The following is a 15,332-nucleotide window of genomic DNA, read 5'->3' as shown; positions in this document are numbered from 1 at the left end:
AAACAGGCTATCAGGAGAATGCCAACCTAGAATAAGAAATATTTTATTTTTAGCAAAGCAGTTAATTCATATGTAGGTAATTTAGACTTAAATATGCATGAATCTGTTCCATTAACGTCCATAACGTTCCAGACTCCACGTTATCTTCCGATTTTAAAAATGTGTTCCATATACTCAAAATTATGCCTATACCCCTTCCCAAATGCTTTATATCCTATCCAAGTCTTGGCAGAAACAAAGTTGACAACTGCACCTATTTTGTGATACTATGGGGAAAGCAATACTTCATTTCTTTGAAAGATGTTTTCCACACTTACATCTTTTTCCGATAAGTGAAATTCCCTACATAGTCACTGAAAATTATTTTCCAGTGGATAAATTTAATCTTACTTTAAATGACTCTGAGGTACTACATATATCCACAATCTTATCTTTCACTTCTTCTTCCTTTTTGTTAGGCCAACAGATATTTCAACTATCAATATGCTTACCTCCCTGATTTTTGTTTGCTTCTCTGACTCTGTAATAGACTGGGAAGCCTATTACTCACTGTGAGTTAAAGAGAAAGCTTTTCTGTTTAGAGGAGTGAAGGGTGTTTGGCAGGTGCCTGGAGCACTGGAATTGTTTGAAGTCTGAGCTCCTGGGCAGAGCAAGGTTATCTTATCAATACTCAGCCAAATACGAGTACAAATACAGGTTCCAGAACCTGACATATATCTACCAAATACATTTGCAGAAGCATGCACATTCTACTCTAGGTTTACAAGGAATTCTAATATAGGCGTTTCTAATTCTGGGGCAATTCCAGAGATTTTTCTGGAACAAGGGGGGAAAAGAAGCCTATGTTAGTTATAGTCTCTCAACTTGTGTAAGTGGAGTTAGAGAACTTTTGTTCAAGGAACTGTAACACATACATAAAAGATACAAAGGAAAAAGAGGAGTTATGGATGTGCCTTTATAAAATTAAACTGTGATCTGTACCTTGAGTATGTAATAAATCAGTAGCAATGATATTTCATCCATTTCTAGTTCTCTTATTTAGATACCAATTACCATATTTCACCCAGAAATTTTGATAATAGGCAGAAAAAAATGTAGGTAAAAACCAATTTAACCTTTATTTATTATGTCATCTTAAGAATTATGATAAAAGAAGAAATCTTTCATTAGTAGAGCAGTTTGCCCCTGGTCTACATTATCTCCTCTGGTTCTATAAGCTTCCTAATTCCAAAAGGGAACACAGAGCCATGATCTTTTCCTGGATAATACGTAAATAGATACGGTCGAGATCAACAATTCTAAACAACTGTTTAAGGTGAAGAGTGATGCAATAAATTATTAAAATTTCTAAGGTTGACTTTACTTGATGAAACAATCATTTAGAATCTTGAAACTATTGAATAAATAAGTGGGGAAAAGGTGGAAGGGAAAACAGTTCATGGAAAATTGGTAATTCTTAAAAATTTAGAACATAATTTGAAAACACTAGCACTTGAGAATAACTTAACATACAACTTTTATTATCAATTGTATGAAATATTTTGGGGAAGGAAATAAAGATTTTTCTGCCATTTTAAAGACTTTCTGGTTGGTTGCATTATAGTAAATTCTGAGAGTTAAGACAAAAATCAAGGAACTCTAAGGCATAAAGTTTGTTTAAATTTGTTGTCCAAAAACATTATAAGTAGAACCTCCTGGATTTTTTGAAATGATTGTGTGCAATTTAGATTTTGGCAATAATTTCTAAGTTATTCTTTGTAATAAAAATATTGCTATTGAAATGTAGTATTTCTTTTACACACACTTTAATTATATGCCACATGGATATATGTCTAGAACTTAAGGTTTGTGCCTCATTTTATAGTCACATGTACTAATTTCAAAGAAGCAGCTAATGTCAAATGACTTTGAACTCCCTTAGAGTCCAAAAAGCCCTGCAAGATAATAAATTACAACTTCTGACTACAGGTGGAAAAGGAATCAAAAGTCACAGATGCCTGGAAGGGATTATTATCATCATGTACTTTACAGACAAATAGCTTTCTTATTACAGATAAAGGACTGTAGCATATGTATCCAAAGACAAAGACACATACACACACACACACACACACACACACACACACACACACCGCTCTGGGATACACATTTAGAACTGCCCTTGGCATAAGTAGATCCACATTTCGCTATCCGCCTTCTGGGAGATTTGTGATCAGTTGCCCACATTCATTCAGCAGGGACACACTTCACCAATACAATCAATCTCTTTGCTGCCTTTCTCCCATCTCTCCAACCCATTACTGTGTTCTAATTATAGCCATTGTGCTCTTTCCTAGCTCAGAGGGAAGCTAGGGGAATTTTGAGAAAAAAAAAAATTAATCTCTAACATCTGACTTGAGATGTACTTCCATAATATTCTAAGGCGTGATCCACCCACCACCACTTTTCACACGTACCTACTGGAAAAGGTAATGAGGGCCAGTGGTCCAGAAAGGAAAAGAAGGAAAATGTAGTTGAAGACAGAGAGGGCAGCCCTTCTTGCCTACCACCTCCCCACCGTTTTATCTGTAATGTCACTTCTCCTCTTTAAATGTGCAATGTGTGTGTGTGTGTGTGTGTGTGTCTGTTGAATATATGCTGAAGTCAGAAAGAAAATTACATGCAATGAGGTCAGAGTACTATGTGGAATCTAACATTTGGAAATGAGCCAAAAGCAGGTACCAGGATAAAGAACAACAATGCCTTGTGACTCAAAGCATTTCTGGCAATGATTTTGTGACTCAGACCAAAATTAAAGTCAGGTAGAAGAAAGTGTGGACCTAGAATTTCATCTGGACTTTCTACAGTTGTACATTTCTTTTGACTTCTTATAAATTTATTTATTTTATTTATTTATTTTTGGCTGCTTTGGGTCTTCGTTGCTTTGCGCGGGCTTTCTCCAGTCGCGGCGAGCGAGGGCTACTCCTCGGTGCGGTGCGCAGGCTTCTCGTTGCCGTGGCTTCTCTTGTTGCGGAGCACGGGCTCTAGACACGCAGGCTTCAGTAGTTGAGGCACGCGGGCTCAGTAATTGTGGCTCGTGGGCTCTAGAGTGCAGGCTCAGTAGTTGTGGCACATGGGCTTAGTTGCTCTGCGGCATGTGGGCTCTTCCTGGACCAGGGCTCGAACCTGTGTCCCCTGCATTGGCAGGAGGATTCTTAACCACTGCGCCACCAGGGAACTCCCCTCTTTTGACTCCTTAAGTTTGAAATTCCATCAATACTCAGGTGGAAAAAAATATGACCAACGTCAAGGCTAAAATAAAGATTTTTAATGCTAAGCCAATTATCCCATAAAAATATGTTCACTTTTATGAAAAGAAAGTAACTTATAGATGGAATGTAATTTATCTTGTAATAAATTTTGTGAGGCTTCTATACCATTTAAATGAAAGAACAGCTTTATAATTCCTTGAGGACTTTTTATGGAATTTATAATAATAACTGTGGACAGGATTTGTAACCCTACTTGCACATTCCCCTCCTACTCACCAAACACCCTCAAATCCACCATGTGCTTTTTCCTGCTTCTCTTCATCATTTGTTCTTACCTACTACTGTTTATTTTTGGGTCTTTATGTCCCTATTTCTGTTCACACTGTATTCCCCTGAGCACAAGCCACCCTGTCTTTTTCAGGAACCATATGAAAAATAAAAAACAAAACAAACAAAACAACATATTACTACTATTTAAAAGAAGAATAGTAATTACAGTCTTTAAAAAGAACCCAAGTTCTATACCTATTACAGATTTATTGTACTTGTGTCAGAGAAAGCAAAGCTAGACTACATAGAAACTGTACTTTTTTTTTTTTTAAAGACACAATAAACCCACCTAAAAAAACTCACTGACCATTATAAGATCTAGCCCCAAGAGTTCTGGGGTACTCAGTCTTAGACTCCTTGAATCTTTTTACTAACCACTTGTATGATGTTCAGAAGAAGAGTTTTTTAATAGATATTCACTTGTGAATTAATTTTTTCAAGGAGATAACTAATGATCTCAAGATTAAAACTAAGTGCAAATTGACCAAGACCAATTGGAGAGAAGAGTCAGTCATACAAAATAGGGTCATATAGAGTCAAAACCATAATTGCATTAAAGTGCAAGGTATGGAATGAAGACAAACTAATAAATATATGAAAAAAATCAGGAATCAAGTGGTCCAGGAATCACTGTGGTTAAAAGATTAACAAAATATTAAGATATATGAAGGGAATGACGAGCTTGTTAGTTTTGCAGATGCAATTTTGGTTTTTACTGCATCTGCACTGGATCACATTCATATGAGGGAACTAGATAGCATCCAATTTTGAGTATCCATATAAATGGAGAATAGAAAAGATGAGTATAAAAATAATGTATGTGATATATTAGAAGATAACTGGGCATCATTACCTTTCATTAGGTGAAAGTTAAGGGTTGCATAGCTGACATCCTAGGAAAGGAAGACGATGACTATATGCCATGAATAAAAATATGAAGATATAAAATTATACTTCTATGAGAAAAATTTATCCTTACCTCTTAGTTTCAAAATATGGATCTAACAATAATTTATTTTGTTTACTTTATGTAAATAAGGTTTGACTGAGTGTCTACATATATATACACACACACATATGTATACATGTAACTGTGATGGCTTCTGGATAATAAGTGTGCAAATTCTTGAATAATGTATCAAAAAGTTTAAATCTTTCCCTAATAAGATGGAAGTCTAGGCCAGTCAACCATTAGTATTAGATTTGTAGGAAGGAGTGAGATTTCCAAATCCTTTAAACCCAACACCGAATTACAGGGTCCAATGTATCAACCATTAGTCTCAACTCCTTAATCCAGGCATTTTTATTAAAATTTTAAACTGGATGTTATATTAACTTAACATGACCATGCTATTCATTAGTTCCTATATTTTAGGTTAAAAAAAAGACAACTAAAATAAATAGAAAATTCAAATAAAACATCAACATGGGGATGAAAAGAGGAAAAGAGAAAGAACATTCATCTTAAAAGAGCTTTCTATAGCTGTATTCATAATAACATTATAAATTTTAAAGAATAACTTCCAATTATACTCTTAAATTTTTATGTAATCTGCTTTCTTTTTTTCTAAGTAGAAAAAGGACTGATCACTCCAGGCATAAAGTTGGAAAATCTATAATTAAATATTGAAATAAATTTCAGTATTTGCAAGCTTGGAAGACAGGAATAGAGTTGAAATAAAATTTGCTTTCATATAAGTTAACAACAATTAAAAATTAGAGAAGTTATAAGAGAAAAACTTCCATCAAGACACAGAATTCAAAAAAAACAAAAAAGTGCACAGAAAACTTCACAGTAGCAAGGATTAGAAAGCCACATGCATGTTCTTACTTTTCTATTCTTTACAAGAATAGAAGTGCTTTAAATCATCAAATATAATTCTTATATTAATACTGATAAATAAGCTTTTATTCTGCAAATAAGAAAACAGCAATAGAAAAATATAAATGAAATTAAATTAGGTAATAGGAAGAACTCATATAGACTCTAATTACTATTAGTAAATATTATGGTTTTGTTGCCTTAAAATTCTATGTATTTCTCTGTATTAAAGATACATAAATTTTACATTTAAAATGTCAAACATGGGTTAAGAGAAGAAGCTGAATATGTGTAATAATATTTAGTAAGGATGTATAAGACCAATATCAAAATATTACTGCTTTAAGATCTTGGTATAGCTTCTCTTTAAAAATATAGTTGGCTGTTTTGGGTCACTTCATCTCAGTCCCTAAAAGAAAATGAGAGTCACTTATTAAAGGCAAATCTTCCCTCTAATTTTGCTGAATGTTATTAGTTTCCTAATAAAACATGGCTCCTTTTAAATGAAGTCTAAGGAAATGACAAGAGCTATGAGAATTCATTTTAATCACCATGGCTACAGGACAAATCAACTTCAAGCAAACTCCAGTAACTGGTTGGATGAAGAGCTGCCACTGATCAACCCTCTCCCCTCACAAAAAAAGCAGGACAGAATTTCACCATAATTTTGTTTAAATATAAATTGACTCCACATGCCAATTATTTTTACTTTTAGCACTGACATCTTCCCAACAAATCAAAAGTAAATAATTTTATAAGAACATTATACATATTGTTTTAATTAGATGTTTTTATCACCTTGTGTTAATATAGCACCTTGCTCCAAGTTTGCCAACAATGGAAATCTTTTTTTTTGTTTGATCAGGACACTCCTTGTGGTATATGTGGTACTTGCATAAAAATCACTATCAGTGTCCTGAACCAGTGTAGACACTGGGTGCTTCAGAGTCACTACAACTTTGTAAAAAAACAAAAACAAAAAACAAAACCTACTATGTAGATTAATTCTAATTATTTCTGAGTGTTAAAATAAAATTTGATAGTCTAAAAACATCTAAATATGTTTCCTCAAAAAGATATTTGTTTTAATAAACGTATTTATATGTTTGAAAAACTAGAGAACAGCAATAACTGACCTTTAAAGTCTAATTTTAAGTTTCCAATACACCAATCAAGATGATAAACTACTCCTCAGTAAAAATCTCAAAGTGACACATGAACATGGATTCCACGCCAGAGACTTTTGCACTACATTTACAAAGTGTTGCTGGTAGGCCTAACCTAAAAAGAGAGGTTATATATCTTGTTCTATTCATAGAAATAGGCACATACAACAGACACCCCTGCAACAAACATGTCTACAACATGTTTAGCCTGATCCAAACAACTCAGTTCAAATGTGGTCCATAGCATGATATACTAAGTTAAATTTAAAAAAAAAAAAAAAAAAAAAAATTACATGCAGCCCATTGGAGTTAATTATAAAGAATATGATCTACTCAAATTATTTATTCACAATTATCTTAATTAACATATACAGCAGAACCAGGTTGAAAATTTTCCAGTAAGCTATACACAGTTAGTTTGTTTACTGTCTGTAGCATAGTAAATATGCATATGATGTGGAGTGACAGGACAACTGAGCTGCTTTAAGTCTGACACTATACTGAGCAAGATGGTCAAGAATAATTAGGGTAAGACCTTGTAAATGAGTAATGAAAATGACACAAGAGCCAAATTTTTTTTAAAGCACATTGGACCACTTTTAACTACCATATAAACTGAGGTTGTGTAAAACGATAGAGACCTGTAGAGTAAAATTGAAATCTCAAAGGCAAAATCTCAACTTAAATATTTCAGATTTTCATTTTATTAATGCTAAGTTCTGAATGGGGCTATGATTTTTCCATGCAATCTCAGATAAATTTTTAAGACTGTATTGAGGTCATCTTTTCAATTTATGAACATCTGAAAACTATCTAAGGCAAATCCCTCAAAAAGATGGATTGTAAATAACGCATAGAGAACTGGGCTTGTATCCCTCATTCCCAGACTCTAATTGGGTGAGTGATTAGAGTGGGCTTCTCTTCTTGTTTGTAGTGGTGCCCTCTAACGACTAGACGGACCTTGCTTTAATAATCACTCCATGAGCAATTTCTTTTAGCATTTACACTGCTGATGGTAGGAAGCAATCTTCTTTAATGGATGCTGAAAAGCTTCAAGTGAAATCTGTAATTGACAAAGGCTTCATAGAAACAGGCAATTAAGAATAAAATTAATAAGAGACTCTACAGGAAAAGCACTCACGCTTTCACAGAATATTTCTCTAGGAAAATATTTGGTAAAAATAAAACTTGAAAACAACCAGGTGTTGTTTTTCCACTTTATAAACTGCTTCTCTGGTTTGTGTACTTGTTAAAAAAGATGACCACAGATAGAGTTAGAATCAATGTTCTTGGGTCTGAAGGAATAATCCACCTGCTAAATACTATTAGGGGGAAAGAAAAGAAATTAAGAAAAAGAAAGAAAGAAAAGCCCTAAGTGAAAATTAAAGCAATCTCAGCACCTTTTTCTTCAAACTAAAAGCTGTTTAGTTTTAATACTTCAAGTTTACTGGAGTAGCCTAGTGACAACAACTCAAAAGCTCTCTAAAGAGCAAAGCAGCAAGGGTAGGAAGGAGAACAGGGCACTCGTGTACCTCAGAGGTCCAGGAGCCAACACCACTCCTTTGGTGTTACTTGTCCAGAAAGTGACACAAATACATCCGATGAATATAAATAAGAATAAAATAAAATAAATAAGAGCACGAGAGTGGGTGGGAAAAGAACAGAACCATCGGTTGTACTCTCTTTGCCCAGTCCCCCACCCCCTCCCCAGCTCCCAAACAAGGAAGTTTACCTGGGGCGTTAGGCAAGACTAGGAGCCTGAGGGTGGCTCTCAGGTGAGTTAATTCCCAGGTTTGCGGGCTGGCAGTCGCCAGGTGGGGAGGGGGCGGGTAGCACTTACTTTGAGCAGCTTACAGCGGATCTGCGCGGAGACCATATGGCTGTTGCGCAGGTTGCCCACTCGGAACATGAGCGTGAGTTTTCCGTCCCTCATAGAGATCACCGCGTGCTCGCTAAACATCAGGGTCTCCGCGCGCTTCTTGGGCTGGGACATCTTGATGAACATGCAGCCTATGAGGAAGGCGTCCACGATGGAGCCGAGAATAGACTGAAAGAGGAAGAGGATGATGCCCTCGGGGCACTTGTCGGTGATGTAGCGGTAGCCATAGCCGATGGTGGCCTCGGTCTCGATGAAGAAGAGGAAGGCCGAAGGGAAGTTATAGACATTGGCCACGCAGGGCGTGTAGTTGCCGACGTGGGCTTTGTTCAGGTCGCCCCGAGTGTAGGCAATCACCCACCACATGGACGCCATGAAGAGCCAGGCCACGGTGTAGGTGAGAATGAAGATGAAGAGGTTCCAGCGCCACTTGAGGTCCACCAGGGTGGTGAAGAGGTCCGAGAGGTAGCGGCTCGTCTCACTGCCCAGGTTGCCGTGCTGGACATTGCACCGGCCGTTCTTGTCCACGAACCGCTGTCGCTTCTTCTTGGGCACAAGCTGCTGCTGCGGGCCCTGGCCCGGCCCCTGGGGCTGCAAGCCCGAGCCGCTGGACGAGGTCGTCACTACCTGGTAATCGTCCCCAAATTTCCTTCGGAGTGCAGACATAATACGGAGGGGCGAGCCAGATTCAAACGCGAAGCGAAGGCGCAGGAGCCGAGCGCTGCAAACCAGCACCAATGAGGAGGTGGGAGCGGGAGAGAAAGGGGGGACGAACGCCGGCGTGCCTGGGGCGGGGGGCGCACCCGGCAGGTAGCTGCGGTCTCTGCCCCCCGCAGACGCCTCTCCTCCCCTGGGACGGAGGCTTTCTCTCCACGCTGAGTCTTAAAACAAAAAAAGTGTGCTCCCACACTCAAGGCAGGAGGGCTGCAAGGACCAGGAACCCGAGCGCAAATGTGCCCCCAAGCTTTTCGAGGCCGCTCTTTTCTTCCCTCACCACCGGCATCCCGGGGGCCCCCTCTTGCCTTCCCGCAGCCCTCCTGACTATCCTGCAGCGCTCCCAAACTGACTGTTTTAAGATTGATGAGTTGACAAGCGAGTTCCACCCCACCTGCCAACTCGCCGGGCTGCCGAAGCGGCGCTACCTGCTCGGACCAGACCCTCCCCCCCTCCCCGCCGCTCCCCGGTCTCCCGCCCCGCGGGACGGCTCCCGGCTCCCTCCGGCGCTCCCGCCTCCTATCTTTTGGCCCAAATCCCGCCCAAAGGCATGTCTGCCGGGCACGGGTACAGCAGCCCCTACCCGCGCCTTCCGGGCTCAGAGTCCCCGCTCCGGACTCCGGAGACGCGTCCGCCTGCCGTCCACGGGCCGCTGAGTTTCCGCGGGCGCCACCGGGGCCCTCAGGCCGCCCCCGAGCGCTGCAGAGACGCGGCGGTGCGCTAAAGCCGAGCACTCACCCAAGGCGAGAGCGCAGGAGGCGGCGCGGCCGGCGGCAGCGGCAGCCTGGCCTCGCACTCTTCCCTGAAGGCGGTTTTCCTCGCCCCTACTTTTCCTGGGGCACCACGACGGGCGCCAACGCCAGTCCCCCAAGCTCCGCACCTTCCTGAGGGCACCGCGCTGCCCCCCACCGGAAGGATCCTGGCGCGCCGAGCACAGAACGACTTGGGAGCGGGACTCGAGGGTTCCTTGGCGCCGTGCTCTCCCAGCAGGCGACAGCGGTGCAGCTGTAGGGGGTTTGAGCCTCGGGATGCGGGGCAGACTTCTCAGGTGAAATACCAGCTCCGCTCCAGCTTTTCCTCTGCTTCACGGTTCCTGCCTTGTCCTCGCCCCTCCTCGGTCCCCCACTCCCTGTCCGCGTCTCTGTGGCCCCGGTTAGCTGAAGCGAGGCTCGAGCAGGGGGCGGCGGGAGAGCGCTGTGTGTGTTGGTGCCTGTGATCCGCTGCAGAGCCGCACTAGCCCCGCCTGTCCCTGCCTTCCTCCACTGTTTCACCAGCCTGAATTGCACCTCCGCGCCTCAGTTGAGCCTGCAGCGTCTGGCAGCTCAGGAAAAAGCGAGCCCCTCCAATGAGAAGCGACTCTAAATCTGCTCCCAAAGGAACTCTCCTTCCTCGCCCCCCTGCATCAGGCAGAAAGCCCCCAGCAAGCAGCAAATGTGCTCTTTGAAAGGAGAGAAGTACAATATGCCTCTCTAACTAGGGCTCTCGTGTAAACGGATGCCTGGGTTTGAGGATGCATCATAAACAGGGATCCCGACTGGCTTCGAGATAAGCCTGTTCAGAACTCAGAGTTCCAAGTAGCAGAGGGGGCTCAAGATGGGAACAGAAAGGAGGGGAGGCACTCCTAGGAAAGCTCACGGTCCTCCCTGAAAATGGCTATTAGAAAGACTTGGAATGTCCGGAGTTAATGTGTGGCTGTAATTGAGGGAACAAGGCTGGATTGTAATGGCCCAGGCCTGGCAGTTAACTTAATGGAGGGGCAAAGTGCAGAAACAGCTAATATAGTGCCCATGCGTAAACATCAGCTTATTTACCACATTTCATGTTTGTTCTAAGATGTTATGGTCCCCTATGGCATATTCCATTCAGTCCAAACACATAAAATTGAATTTGTTGGAAAATTATCAAATCACGGGGTTATGAAAACAAGGGGCTGCTGTAAGACTCCCAGGCAAAGGAAAATAAGTACATAATCATTCTGCCAATTCTCTGCCAATAGGTGCTCCCTTCTAATTCTCTATCTCTAAACCTTAGTGCAGGTAAGCCCCGCACCTTGTCAGCCATAAATAGAGGACTCTTTCACTGTCCTTTGGTTAAAACGCCTATCCCAGGTTACAGACATCTCCTGCAGGCTCTCTGATAAGAGGTCAGTGACTGTGATTCTTTAGGATTACATAAGAAGGGAAAGTGACACTGTGGGAAGCAGAAACTGCTCTGGGCCTGGATCATAAGACCTGGTTGAGTTCTGGTCCTGCCATTTACAAACTGTGTGACCCTGAGCAAGTTGCTAAACATCTTTGACCCCCAGCTTTCTGCTCTGAAAAATTGGGAGTTTGAACATTTTCCCAAAGTTGGTACCTGAAAAAAAGAGAATGAATGTGGTTTTATTAACTCCTTTTGCTGTGAAGGATGTCATAGACTGGGCTGTAAAATTGCAACAAGGCCAAGAGATGAGGAATGAGTGTTTGGAGTTGGCCCCAAGTTGGGAACTAACACATATTCTCCTCTTATCTCTGACTACTCTCCCCCTAATCATGATGCCTTTGTCAGGCTGGCTTCTTTTAATTCCTGAAACCCACTGAGGCATAATCGCCATCCTTGGACCTTTGCCTATCTGTGTTCTCTTTCTGGAACGTTCTTGCCCTGGCACTCCACGTTGCTGGCTTCTTCAGTCATTTAGCTCAGCCTGAATGTGTCCTCCTAAAGGAGCCCCTTCACTAGCTTTCCAGGTACCCCCTACCATATCATCTTAGTTCATCTTCATGACACTTCTTTTTCTAGCCACTATTTTCTTCATTTGTTTGTTGTTTCTCTCCCCCTCCAACAGAGTCCTGGAATATAAGAGCAAGGACCTTGTCTCCAACACCTAGAACACTATCTGTCACATACCAGGTCCACAATAAGTATTTGCTGGATCAATAACATATACCCACATAGATATGTCACTAGAAACTCCACATGCATTGAGTAATGCAGAATTAAAAGTCATCACTAAATCAGGTCACTTAAATAATTTAATATAAAAGAGCATGTAAATTAAAACAAAGTAATCCTTCCTGTGCTCGTTAGCTTTAGAACTGATATTCTATCAGTTGCCAGATCCTTTTGATTGCCCCACTGCAATATCTCTCTTTTAAAAATGGTACTAACTTTCTTCAAATCCCCATTTCATTTTAGACCCAAAGTCAGATGATGTTGTTGCCTTTAGTCATTTACTCCTTCAAACTGTCCTAGGTAGTATTACTAGATCTGTCTCCTTAGAATCGTATATGTTCAGCAGTGGCATGGAAACTAAAGAGCTCTCTGATAGTTTCATTTAATTATTTCATTTCCAAGCTTTTAAACATTCCCACTTTTTAAAAAACACTTTTCTAGGAAAAACCTTTGTCATTTTCCAACAACTAAATTTATAAACAAATAATTTTATACTTCAAGAGACATGGTCTGGTCTAGAGGCTAGAAGGGGGAAATAACTTGCTGACTGTCACAGACTTAATAAGTGGAAACTTTGAGATTTGAACCCAAAACAATGAATCTCCAGAACCTAGTTGTTCTGCCATCTCTTCCCAGGTGCCTAGAAAGGAGTCTAGGATTCTTGCTCCATAGCTAGGGTCTCCCTCCACTCCACCACTTTTCTCATACAGGTTGAGATCTAAGGTCCACCAGAATATAGCCTAACCTATCTTTCCAAAATTATCTCCTACCTTCCCTTTAATGTGGGCTCTGATCCAGCCAACTTTGATTGTTAGCAATTCCCCAAACATTAACTGCATTTGCTCAACTGCCGTCCTGTCACTTAAGTATTCTTTCTCTATCCCTGCAAAGTCCAAATTACCATCTCTAATGTACACACAAGAGAAGGGAAAAATTCCTTCAGCTTTTACTTCAAGTGCTATCTCCCCCACCTTTACCTTATCCTCCCACTAGCTGTAATCCATCCCTTCTCTGAATTCTCATTCCCCTACATTTGCAATGTGGTTTTTACTTTCTAGCCTGTATTTGAGCTCAGAATTTACCAAGATTTCCCCTATAAAATAGTAAGCACCCTGAGCATCCACCTATTACTATTTTGATACCATCTAGCACTCCAGCTACCCAACCTGGCCTTGCACATGATAAATATTTAATACGTTTTTAGAGAGAACTAAAATTTACTGAGCCTACTTTAACGTGCCAGGCAACTTACTTGGAGCTTTACAGTTAGTATTCCCATGACATAGCTAGCAAGATGGTAGAGCAGGGATTCCAAAACATGTCTGCCCATTTTCAAGGTCTCTCTTCTTTAAGAGAAAGAGTATTGCCTGATAAGTTAAAGATTTTTCAGGACGCCATCATGTCACACTTGAAACGTGACTGAGCCTTTGGCCTATTTGTGACCTTGAGTCCAACTCCTTGAAAATGTTTAAAGATGAACCAAACGCATCTTCCTCTGTCAGGACAGCTGCTTCCATAATGAGGTTCTGGGTGGCAGCCAGCCCCACGGTGCTGAAGCCAGGCGGGATGTGTAGGGAATGGATGACAGAAGGCCACCTAATCAGGTGCTGTCTGATGAACTGAAGTGAAACACTGTGAAGAGAATGGGTCAAAGGAAGGAGAGGCACACAATTTCAGCCAAGACCACAAAGCCAGAACAACCTGGAAAATAGAACTACAGAATACACAATACACATTTGGAGTCTAACGTTTAAAGATAGGGTGGTAGATTGTAAACAAACTACCGTGCAGTTCTTGGCCGGGGCGGTGGCGGGGTGGAGGGGAGATCAAAGCTATATTTAACAACAAACTCAGTTCTAAACAAGCTGCATATTTATTCTTCCCAGAAATGTTTCTGGCAATGTCTTATTTTCTGTGTCCAAAATTAGTAATAACACAAATAACTGTAACTTTAAACATGAAGGATATGATTCTGTGTTTTAATACTGAAAAAGCATGACTTTGCACATACACTCACCCTATTATATAACAGAACAGTGTGGAGAAAAGAGTAGATTTAATGTAAAAGAAAAAAAACCTCTGCCCCTGAGAAGTCCAAATTCTAAAAATGACTTAATCTGCCAACAGTGAAAAAAGCAAAGCTTTGAACATCTCAGCATACCTGGAGTCCATCTCCTCGTCATTCACTTATTGCCACTGTAACTCCCACCATGAAATAGTCCGCATGGCCAGAAATATTAATTACCCCCCGGGTGAAAATGGTATTATATTTAATACTCCTTTACTCCTAATCCTACCATTCTCCAAAGTCCAGTGAAGAGATGGGCAGGCTTGGGATCTGAAGGTCTTACGCTCCAAAAGGTGACACATTCCCATTACCACCATAAGCTCTGCTATATCTGGGAAGAGGTCACTCTTTGAAATTCTGTATGCAATTTTGGGCAATAGAATGGTGTTCCTTTTTTTTTTCAACCCTCCTAAAAAAAGATACCGAAGTTATTTTCTCTCTTGCCAAAAAAAGAAGGAAAAGAAATGAAAGGGAGAAATCAGTTTGAGATTTGATTGCGCAGATTTGAGAACAGAGGCATTGCCATACCATAGCAGATGACTCATCCAGCCCTTCATCTTGGCTCCAAACTCTGGCCTCCGCCCGAGGATTCAGAGAAAGGCAAAATGCCATTGTCACTTGGAGACCATTTATTTAGCAAGGTTTTCCTGACTTAAACCCTCTCTTTACTCCAAAGCTATACATGGGAATACTCTGGTTTATGAAAGAATAAGGACTTTAAAAAAGTCTTCCAGAACTCGAGGTCTGTTAGAAAAGAAATAATTGTTTTATCAGACTCAAAGGTTTGTTGGAAGGGTGTGAAGGAAAAAATAATTTCCTTTCTTTATTGTGTCAGTTGAAGTTATATCAATACTTCTGAGGATTTCTCCCCTGAGAATACGGATGAAGTCCCAGATGTCAAAATATGTACAAGAATGCTACTTAGTTCAATACAATACACACTTAATGTGCATAAACCATGTGCCTAGTGCCATGCCAAGGGCTGTGCAGGTCAGAAATGATGACAACATAATGCCAACAAAATATGTTAACAGCAACAACAATAATAATAAGTAATACAATGTGGTAAGCATCTAAAGGAAGAAGATTGTTTTATTAACGTTCAGAAGAACAAGTCTCTTTAAGAAATACTGGTCCAGCGAAGGTGAATTTTCCAAACCTATCAAACTGGAAT

The 15,332-nt window shown here is 40.6% G+C and overlaps 1 protein-coding gene across 2 annotated transcripts in view; it reads right to left on the bottom strand.

The window, feature by feature from the left end:
- The window catches only part of KCNJ3 (potassium inwardly rectifying channel subfamily J member 3), a 175,335-nt gene extending 165,820 nt beyond the window's left edge, over nt 1-9,515 (bottom strand). For both annotated transcript variants that reach the window (XM_061200229.1, XM_061200239.1), the window contains exon 1: nt 8,410-9,515. In XM_061200229.1, the coding sequence (XP_061056212.1) occupies nt 8,410-9,111 (702 nt within the window). In that variant the 5' untranslated portion in view covers nt 9,112-9,515. The remainder of the gene's footprint in view (nt 1-8,409) is intronic.
- Between the last annotated feature and the right edge of the window lie 5,817 nt (nt 9,516-15,332).

Source organism: Eubalaena glacialis, chromosome 1 (assembly GCF_028564815.1).
Source record: "Eubalaena glacialis isolate mEubGla1 chromosome 1, mEubGla1.1.hap2.+ XY, whole genome shotgun sequence".
Lineage (NCBI taxonomy): Eukaryota > Metazoa > Chordata > Mammalia > Artiodactyla > Balaenidae > Eubalaena > Eubalaena glacialis.
This window is presented reverse-complemented; position numbering and strand designations above follow the sequence as displayed.